At 44.0% G+C, this 10,488-nt stretch overlaps 1 protein-coding gene and 1 non-coding gene across 2 annotated transcripts; both read left to right on the top strand.

The window, feature by feature from the left end:
* The first annotated feature begins 2,220 nt into the window (after positions 1-2,220).
* eif4a1a (eukaryotic translation initiation factor 4A1A) lies at positions 2,221-6,993 on the top strand. Its single transcript, XM_026160652.2, has 11 exons — positions 2,221-2,345; positions 3,520-3,562; positions 3,662-3,794; positions 3,894-4,033; positions 4,148-4,316; positions 4,729-4,838; positions 4,942-5,085; positions 5,171-5,308; positions 5,396-5,485; positions 6,095-6,174; positions 6,328-6,993. Exons 1-11 carry the CDS (start codon positions 2,323-2,325, stop codon positions 6,470-6,472), a joined length of 1,215 nt encoding a protein of 404 aa, XP_026016437.1. The 5' UTR covers positions 2,221-2,322; the 3' UTR covers positions 6,473-6,993.
* On the top strand, positions 4,439-4,579 carry LOC113019819 (small nucleolar RNA SNORD10). Its single transcript, XR_003272124.2, has one exon. It is a non-coding gene; the product is annotated as a small nucleolar RNA SNORD10 (small nucleolar RNA).
* Positions 6,994-10,488: the final 3,495 nt, after the last annotated feature.

Raw genomic sequence — 10,488 nt, 5'->3', positions numbered from 1 at the left:
TGTGAAGGTTTTCACTCATCCACATCATAGTAATGGAAGGACTACGTTCAGTTTCTTCAAGACGTTTCGTCTGAGAATCAGTCCCAGATTTTAAGCCCTGTTGTCCCTAAGAGGGCCGTTGACCCCCTATTGATTCTCTACATAATCACATGAGCCAAGGTGTGAAAATGGGGTGGGTCACACTCAGCCAAGGTTTCAGGTGAACCCATTGCCCCCATCATGTGACTTACTGAAGTCAAAAGGCCCAGGATGTGTGTTAAGGCGTCTGGGAAGGATCTCAAAGCTGTATCGTAGATGGCAGACGCTGTCGGTGTGAGACGCCACGTCTGTTCAAAGAGGGTCGTTCACTCCTCTTTCAAACCTTTGTCCAAAATGTGGACATTAGCATTTTGAAAGAGTGTGTTTAACCGGCACGCAGATGTAGACAGCTATGCAGTCTCCATCAGAACCACTGTTTCTTCCTGCAAACGGGGAACACCCCATAAGCTCTGCAGATGTAATTTAGTCCTAGTCAAACTTTCTAGTCACAAACAGCTTGTGGGAGATTGAACTGAAATGACCTGTTGGCTCAAAGAACTATATTTACATTGCATTTAATTTTTTCCTGTCTCTGTCAGTGATTGTGGTAATATGTTTGGGTTTCATGAAAAGTTAAAGTAGTTAGAGGTCTTCTTGGGTCATTTCTTCATCACATTATGGTTTGTTCCTCGTGATAGTGATCCCAGTTCTGAACTGTCTGCTTTGAGCTTCCGTGCTCTGTGGCTGCACCAAACCAGACTCTTTCTCTGGGGAAGCTGGGGATGCACAGCTGACAGCCTTGAACATGTCGCTAAACTAACTGCATCTAGATATTATAGGATATCATTCAGTCCCATATTGATTGCATCATCCACAAAGTACAAAGGGGGCCTTGCAGTGACTACTACCAGGATGTGGTGGGTGAGGGGTGTGAATGCGTGCCTCATTAACCTGCAGTATCAGGTATTCAGCCAGCTCTTTGCAGAGGGGATGGTTGCAGACCCTTTCACACTGATACCTGCTGTAATGGGCGCTTCGATCACTGCCACAACACCTTTTCACAGTCCCTTTCTAACGGCTGTGAAAGTGAGGAAAGCCACTGCAGTATTTTTTGTGATAGGTGTCGACACTCAGACGATACATAAGCACTGAGAGAACAAGTCGTAACCAAAACCCAAGTGCTTTTTTGTTTTTGCTGCCCACATGGTGTGAAGTCCAAATCGGCCCCATACAGAAAAGCAATACCTGATGAGGGAATCCACAAAGAAAAAGCATCAATCTGTGTAGAAAGTGAATATTAGTACAGTGGTACAATCATCTGATGATCTGGTGAATTTGTAAGTTTGCTCACAAAGAAATGAGCAGCCTAGTTGTTTATGGTAGTTTAATTTTAATGGAGACAGAATATTAGATCAAGAAATAAAAAACACATTACATGAAAGTAATAAAACCCCATTTCAGAGCAAATATCTGAATGATTCTCAGCACATGTAGAGACTAGAAAGACACGATGGGTTCTTCATATATATGATAACACTTAAAAAGTTCTAAACCAGGTACAGATGCCACATTATTGTCACTGGGACAATGTTCAGTTTAATTTCATGGTGTCATTTTGTGGTTATGGTTTTTTTTAAAGCATTAAAATGTGCCATTATAGACATTAGTTTTTCAAGCTTTATTTATTTATTTACATTTATGGAGCTAACCTACTGCACTGTCATTAGATTTGTCCATTATCCAGATTCAGCACGAAATTGAGATAATCAACAGAAAGTTTTTTTTAACTCTTTCCCGTGATAGAGTATGAGTGAATGTAAAGAGCAGTGTGTTGATGCATATTACACAGGAGCCTCATTTCTGATAGGCTGTAAATACTCGACGTAATGCTGGAACATTAACACGTTGCATGACCCGAATTAAAAATTGTGTTTATTTTTAATTTTTAAAAATTGTGTTTATTTTTAATTCGGCGTTTTTTAATGTCTGAACAAAGCAGCGGGGACACACCTGGGCAGGCGGACTGAAGAAACCCGGTTGCGTCACCAACGGATTCCGTAAAAACTGAAACCCCGCCTCTTTGGCTAAAGAACTCGGGCACGAGCGTGAATTACGAGCATACTGTAAACGGAAACGGTCCGCCCCGTGGGTCTGCTTACTTTTACGTGACGTAGAGCTCGTCCAATCGCAAGTGCCTGTGGGCGGGACCACAGCTAAGTGACGGTGAGCTTTTACAATGAGAAAGCCTCTTTGTGCGCATAACCTATATAAGAGATTTCTGCTGCGGATTCTTTCTTTGAAATAATGTCGGCTGAATATGATAACAGGTAAGGAGGGCTACTTTTGGTCGCATAAAGTGTGAGTTCTAGGGCGTATTTTCTTCTTCAATCCGTCATATTTTACTTGATGTTCTCAAGAATGCAGATTTTTAACCGAGTTTTGTAGTCGAGTAACATTCGGGGACTTTTTGTCTTAGATGAACATCAGGACTCTGCGCGTTTCAGGAGACGAGTGTGAAATAAGATTGAATGTTTTAGATCGTTAAAGTCATGCTAGTCAGAAGTTATATTAGTCTTAATGCTTCAGATGTGGATACAGACTGCGGTCGTTATCGGCATCCGGCGACAGCACGTGAACAAGCCTGATGTAGGCCTTTAAAAATTCTTCCTCTTTTCATTTGTAGTAACTTGATATTGAAGCCAAAACATCGGAACTACGATATTTTCGGGTGTAATACACGTAACGAACCTTATTTTGTCTGTAAAGGTGAATTAATGCCGTTTCGTGCTGTTCGATGGAGTCACATGGTCTTAGTACGGATGGTCGGCGTTTTAAACAAAGGCCGCTTTAAGGCCGCTGAAAATGGTCGTTTTTCCGCTTACACACGCTGCATGTGGTGGAGCTGTGTGCTGCCTCCATAAAGCGCTGTGCCTTACGTGTCTAAATGAACAATAGCTTTCGCCGACTTTCGCCGACAGTTACAGACTAGCAGGCCCTGTTGCTAGCAGCTAATGCGGAGCAGGCCGCGGCGGAAAGCCGCGAAGCTTCTTCTGCCGCTTTCTTCATAGCATCGCGGACAGCTCTAAATGATCCGAACGCTTTGAACACAAAGATGTCGGCGTTTGTCGACTACTTTGCCACATTCGACGTGGCTGTGGCTCTGTTTCCTCCGTGAAGCGTCCACCCGCCCCTGTCTTTTCCTCCCTGAATGGAGAAACGACCATCTTGATTGTATGTAGCAAAAATGGCGGCCTCTCCACAAGGCCGCGCGTCACAGCACAAGGGGCGAAGGCTTCTTTTTTCATGCCAAGTTTGGGAAGAATGATATAACGGCGAGCCTGGTAATGATTATATCAGCACGTTTACTTAAAGGGGGATATTTTTGTGCCACAGAAGATTCTTTTTATTCTCATTATTCGTGGGCAGAGAGGATTTAGTGCATTAAGGTCATTTACAAGTGCAGCTTGAGAGGAAAGATAACTGAGTTTCTGTCATTCACAGAGACAATGGCCCTGAAGGCATGGAGCCAGATGGGATCATTGAGGTAAGTCTCCTATGAAACTCTCACCAACACTGTGACGTTCTTCACAGCACAGCATGTAATGAACTGACAATAAACCTGTGCTCTTTCTAACCTTTCCAGAGCAATTGGAACCAGATTGTGGATAGTTTTGATGAGATGAGTCTACGTGAGACCCTGCTCAGGGGAATTTATGCCTATGGTTTTGAGAAACCTTCAGCTATCCAGCAAAGGGCCATTATGCCTTGTATCAAGGGTAAGCGTGCTTCAATATGTAATGATGTGTTTCTAACACTTAGCAGTTAACAACCCCAAGAATTCCCTGGATACTAAATTGCACATGTTTTAATTTCAGGTTACGATGTGATTGCTCAGGCCCAATCTGGCACTGGGAAGACTGCCACCTTTGCCATTTCCATCCTTCAGCAGATTGATGTGGAGCTGAAAGGCACTCAGGCTCTGGTCCTGGCTCCCACTAGGGAGCTGGCTCAGCAGGTAGGCTTCCACACCCGCCCTCTTACACTAGTGACATATTGTGCTATTGTTTCTTAAGGATCTCTCATGTAGCCTTTTGCATGGCTTAACGTCTGGTCTTTGACTTTCTTTCAGATTCAGAAAGTGGTCCTTGCCCTGGGCGACTACATGGGAGCCAGCTGCTATGCCTGCATTGGAGGGACCAACATCCGCAGTGAGGTCCAGAAACTGCAGGCTGAAGCCCCACACATCGTGGTGGGAACTCCCGGACGCGTCTTTGACATGCTAACTCGCAAAAACCTTTGTAAGTCTTCCTGAGAAGGAGTTAAATCAGGCTTAGTTTGAAATGTGTGACCACAAAGAAAGAAATTAACACGAGTCTCTGGTGACTTTGATCACCTCGGAGGTCAGTTATTGTATAATGCTGTATAATGATGAAACCCATGCGTGTCAGCTGACACTGTAATCCCCTGCTGTGGTGTAGCTGTGGTCGGCGTTCTGCTGGCTCGAGCTTTCATGACAACAGAGGTCCAGAGGCATGATCATACATTCATTACTTCTGAATACGGCACCTTTACACCTGAAGACGCTTCATTACCGAAACCTCATTAGTGGCACGTGATTCCTAAATCCAACATGAATCAGTTGTATCGGTGTGCAAACGTATGGCTGTGTTATGTGCCCGTATGTGTAACATGGTGGTTCCCTTTTTGCAGCTTCTAAATACATCAAAATGTTCGTGTTGGACGAGGCTGATGAGATGCTTAGTCGAGGATTCAAGGATCAGATCTACGAGATCTTCCAGAAGCTGTCGAGCAACATCCAGGTTAGAACTTTGGTGTCAGCGCCGTAACGGCCGAGCCAAAGATCCTTGCTTGAAATATGAACTCTGCTTGTAGCTGACGGATATCTCTGTAAATCTTTTTAAGGTTGTCCTACTGTCTGCCACCATGCCAGCTGATGTTTTGGAGGTCACAAAGAAGTTTATGCGTGAGCCTATCAGAATCCTCGTGAAGAAGGAGGAGCTGACACTTGAGGGCATCCGCCAGTTTTACATAAATGTGGAAAAAGAGGTGAAAAACGTGCACTCGCTTTCCCTGTAATCAGGGTGTTCATGCTGAGCTTGCTGTGCTAACAGTCTGACCTGGTGGTCCTCAGGAATGGAAGCTGGATACCTTGTGCGACTTGTACGAAACCTTGACCATCACACAAGCTGTGATCTTCATCAACACAAGGAGAAAAGTGGACTGGCTTACTGAGAAGATGCATGCCAGAGACTTCACAGTTTCTGCTCTGGTACGAACCTCTTTGTGTGACTGACACATTTGGTACAAGTGTGGAAACTTTCAGTGCATGTTGTAAGACTTCATTCTGTCTTTTCAGCACGGTGACATGGACCAGAAGGAGAGAGACCTGATCATGAGGGAGTTCCGCTCGGGCTCCAGTCGAGTCCTTATTACCACTGACCTGTTGGTATGTAACTGCTTCTTATTAGTGCTGTTTGCAGTCCAAGGTTCCCTCTCCTGCCAGCTGCAGTGTTGGTAAAGGACTGAAAGTTCCTTGGTAGAGCAGAGATCTGCCCTCCACTGTAGCTGGGTTGAAATCCCTGACTCACAACTAATTGGCAGATTACATTTATTCCTGTAGCTCACCTGTGAGAGTTCTGGGTAAAGCTGTGGTGGGTCATAGAAACTGGACCCACCACCAGTTTGTATGTGGGGTTAGCTCTTATTCAGGACATGAGTGCAAAGAAACATCCAGTTTACGGCCCAATTTTAATTGATAGATGGCCATAAAGATCAAACTGAGGTTATTGTGCTCGGCCCTGACAGCCAGATTCCTCTTGGATGGCATGACCTCGGCCTCCTGTTTGACCAGGACATGTCCTTCAATGCACATATTAAACAAATATGTAAGGCTGCTTACCATCTCTAAAATATCCTGTCTCAGAGTGATGCAGAGAAACTCCAGGGGAAGGGGGGAGCAGTACATTTTCAGAGACCATCCTTCTCCTGCTTTGGCTCGCTGTTAGATCCAAAATTGAGTTGTGCCATGTAAGTAAAGGTGTTTGTTTCTTCTCAGGCCAGAGGTATTGATGTTCAGCAGGTTTCCCTTGTCATCAACTACGACCTGCCAACCAACAGGGAAAACTACATCCACAGGTGAGGACATAAACGGTTTGCAGACATGATTGGCAGCTATGCACAACAGGCAAATGAAATGTTCACGTCAACTCTTTGTCCAACGTGAGCATGAGCAGCAAACCCAAAGAGATGATATCTGCAGTGACGGTGATCCCTTTTTGTTTTTGACAGGATCGGTCGGGGAGGTCGTTTCGGCAGAAAGGGAGTAGCCATTAACATGATAACCGAGGATGACAAGCGAACACTGAGGGACATTGAGACATTCTACAACACCACCGTGGAGGAGATGCCCATGAACGTGGCCGATCTTATCTAGAAGACTCCCCGCTTCTGTTTGTCCACCCATATCCGATTGTTTTAGAAGTAAAAGCTTGTTTCCTACAATACGAATACTAAAAACTTCCTTTTTCTAAATTCCACCCTGAATTTACTCAGCATTTGACATGATTTTGGAAGAATGACTTGCTGACCCGCTCCATTTGCCATTGTCTTTTATCGACCCTGAAATTTTCCCAGCGGTTAAATACTCTGCTTCACGCCAGAACTGTTTCCAAAAGCACATTTAAAGTCCAGTGATGACATTATACTTGCTGATTGTTGGCAAAGAGACACTGTTGATTTGCAGCTTGTGTGAGGTTTGGCTGTTGCAGCGTCGGTCGGCTGACCCGAGCAGTCTGGACTCGACGGTGTTCTGAATGAACAGCGGTGTGATTGACTAGCTCAGTATTTAAACAATCTTCAGTGTATTTGCACAACGCACGCCCACGGTCATGTTTACAGCAGGTTTTGGGTTCTGGAAGTAAACAGGACATGATCAATAAAATGAGCTGTACAGTGGCTGACAAATTTGATCCTCTTTACTGCTGTGCTTCTCTGCTTTTCCTCCTTTCCCATTGCGGCCGTAACCCTGTTCAGCCATTTGTACAGTAGAGTTCAGATGAGGAGTGCTTGCAGGCAGAAACGGTGAGTTGTAGCGATTTGGCCTCCTGACCCAGATCCAAGCGGCTTTTTGGTTTTTATTTTTTTCCCCGTCTCCAGTTAGTTGAGATTGGAGGTTTTTTTTTTTTTTTTTTTTTTGTTTTGTTTTGTTTTGTTTTTGTTTTTGTTTTTTTTTACAGGGAATATAAGATTTCAAATGGTTGTGGTCATGTTTTGTAACCTACCTCATCCAAATCTTATAGATGAATGGGGAGTGTCATCTGGACCAAACTACAAATATAAAAGTATATAGAGATTTTTATCTTGCTTTCCACTCCACCAAAAGTTTCTGAGCTCTCGTATTATGAGGTGTGTGCTATCAGTGCTAATATTTTTTATTTTTCCCCCAAATGTATGGATTGTTTCCCCTCTCTCTTTTTTTTTTTTTTTTGAGACAGTGTATCAGGTTTTCTACATTGGATACTGTATAGTATTTATTTTATTGGTCTTTAAAAGAAAAACAATAAAAACATCCTTTTCTTTTCCTTTTCTTTAAAGCTGTAAAGCAGCCCTCTGTTGGCCAAATCCTGTGTGGTGTCTACTTTTGTGGCAAAGCTCACTCAGTGACGTGGGCGATGGAGTGGAGCAGTCAATGTTAGAGCTGGAACTCTTATAATATTCACATCTTCAGACACGTTTGTGTCCCATCAGAGGAGAACATGTCAGTGTCTCTGTTGCATTTCCCATCATTTATTTTCCCGTTGTCTTTTTTTTCTTTCTCCCAATTAAAGAGAGCTCATTAAGATCTGAATCTTCATTAAAAAGAGACAGCCCTGAGACAACAGGAGCGTCATAGGACTGAATTTGCTCTTATTCAAATATTTGGTGTTTGTGTGAAACGGTGTTGAGGTTGACTCACCCACCGTGGGTGCAGCAGCTACAGACCGTACCAGTTTACTGAGGCTGCGGCTGGTTGACGGACTCTTGCATAGAGTGCAATTCTTCATAATAAAGTACTAAACATGTAACGGCATAAGGCATGTCTACGATAAGGTAAAGATACATGTGTGCATTTGTAATAAAGCTGGAATATAAAATGATGAAATAGAGACGCATACAGTGTTTTTCCTGCTGAGCAAATAGAAGCTGTCTGAGAAGCAGCACCATCAGCATGTCCTGCAGGAGGCCAACAAATGTATGAACGATAACGTCTCCGTCCACTAGAGGGAGACGTCGATTCAGCCTTGCTAACATAATCAGCCCTGTACTCTCTGTAGCACACATGCACACTCTTGTGGATTTGCATTTTCTTTCTCTCCCAGCCTGCTGGAGGAGCGACACTGACAGTTTATCCACAGACTAATTTCCAGCTCACAGGCACAGACGTAAGATAGAGAAATGTTAGCCCTGGGATGGACGGGCAGCCTTATTCCAGCTTCCCGTGGTTCTATAATCGTGTCTGCACAGCCTCAAAACATGGTGCACAGCTCAACTTTGTGGCCTGCTTCTCAGGTTAGGTGGTCCCTTTTCCAAAGGCGCTGTTTGTGGTGAATGTACCCTGTGCCCATCCCCCAAATGCCACATGCACACTGTGGGTACCAACTCGCTCCCTGTTGGGTGTTGGATCGCAGGGTTGAGAGATGGTGGGATGGGGTGGGTGGATTATGTGAGTGTGAGGCTTGTAAAAAGGCTGCCATGGTCTTTCTTTGTGTGACGGATGGCTGGGAGGCTGAACGGGCCTGTTTTGCATGATAAGAGAAGCCAGCGTAGGGAAGAATAGAGGTCTATTCAAGCCCTGTCATCCAAATCCACCCTCCTGCACCAACCCATCACCCACCCCTTCATCATCCATCCCTTCATCATTGCATCCCTCCTCCTTTCTTTTCACCTTCATTTTCTGGCCTTCCCTGTTTTCATTGGTTATTTCTCCCCCTATAAATCTATAGCCTTTACCCACTTCTCTGACCTCCAAACCCCAGCGTATTTTATCCAACTTTATTTCTGTTCATTCAGATTTCCCCTCCTTTCCATCAAGCTGTTTGGACTTTGATGCGTTCCAAAACATTTGAATCTCATCATTATTTCGTGGGTCTGCTGAATGAGGAGATATAATGGAAATGTCACGGTCCAAGCTCTTTAACATTAAAAGAGTCTCTGATTCTCTGACATGTTCACAAAGTCAGCAGGAGATAGTACGGCATAATTAAAGTAATCGAAACAGCCACATCGTACTCTATTATCATTCTTTAAGGCTCTGATTGTGAGTACTAATCAGAGCTGGCTACATTGTGGAGGTCTTTACCTTCCAATATAAAACACGTTGTTGTGATTTGGTATAAATAACGTTGAAGTTCTTGGAACTAAATTCGACCCAAACTCTCATCTGAAGCTTCTCGTTATGATTGTCTCATCAGTGTTGGCTTTAAGGACACTCTGATAACTGATGTTAACACATGATTTGGTTACGTACCAACAGAACAAACACTTTTAATTCAGCTTTTTCAAGCAACTTCACTTCACGGTGATAAAATCATTTTACAAAACTACCAGGGTTGTCGACATTGCTGCAGTCGTTTGCTGTGGTTCAACAAGACTCGCACATCTCCAAAGTAATCCCAGTACATTCTTAGCGACTTTCAAGCTCCTCCAAATTAAACTGTCAAGGACTTTCAATGGAATTCAAGTCAGAGCTTTTTTACTTGTTGTTCTGAAGGTGGTTCACCATGAGGGATGTGTGTTTGGTGTTGTTGTCATGTTGGAAGATAAAGCAGCGACCCAGACCCAGCTTTGCTGCCGACTGCTTCAGGGTTCCAGATTTTCCCGATTCCTTCCACTTTGACGACATTCACAGTTCCAGACGCTCCGAAGCATCCCTGCAGATTAGTACTCTCGTCATTGTGTGTCACTGTGGGGATTGTGTTCTTTCTCCAAACATAAGCAGCGTCTCTATGGCTAGTTCTCTCTGACCAAAGGACGGGCTTCCAGTGTGCATAGTCTTTCTCCAGGTTGTCTTTAGCGTATCTCAGTCTGACTTGAAGGTGTCTGCACAGTTTCCATTGCTCTGCTTCCTGTGCAGGGTGCAAGTAACTGTCTTCCTTGAAATAACAATTGTGACTGTCCTACTGGGGTCACTTGTGTGTCGGCAGTTGTTCTGGGATCTTTGGATGCATCTCTCACTAGTCTTTTACTTCCTGTAAGGCTTGTTCTGGCTCTCTTTGAGTTTCTCGATCACACTTCCACTCCAGTTCTTGACAGTTGGAACTTTTCATATCCACCTCCTGAGTTATGAACACCAACATATCTTTTCCTCAAGCTAAACTGATTTCTTTCGCTTTTGGCATGAAGCTTTCTAAAGCTGCAGCTCAAACTTCTGTTGGATGTAAACTGGAAGATAAGCCTCAGTCAGATTTTACC

The sequence above is a fragment of the Astatotilapia calliptera genome, chromosome 3 (genome assembly GCF_964374335.1).
Source record: "Astatotilapia calliptera chromosome 3, fAstCal68.1, whole genome shotgun sequence".
Classification (NCBI taxonomy): domain Eukaryota; kingdom Metazoa; phylum Chordata; class Actinopteri; order Cichliformes; family Cichlidae; genus Astatotilapia; species Astatotilapia calliptera.
This window is presented reverse-complemented; position numbering and strand designations above follow the sequence as displayed.

Bases quoted from the DNA above. Each gene is read 5' to 3' on its own strand.
- eif4a1a (XM_026160652.2), top strand. From the start codon at position 2,323: ATGTCGGCTGAATATGATAACAG. The intron at 3,563-3,661 runs GTAAGTCTCCTA...TAACCTTTCCAG, and splicing joins AGCCAGATGGGATCATTGAG to AGCAATTGGAACCAGATTGT. The intron at 5,486-6,094 runs GTATGTAACTGC...GTTTCTTCTCAG, and splicing joins TTATTACCACTGACCTGTTG to GCCAGAGGTATTGATGTTCA.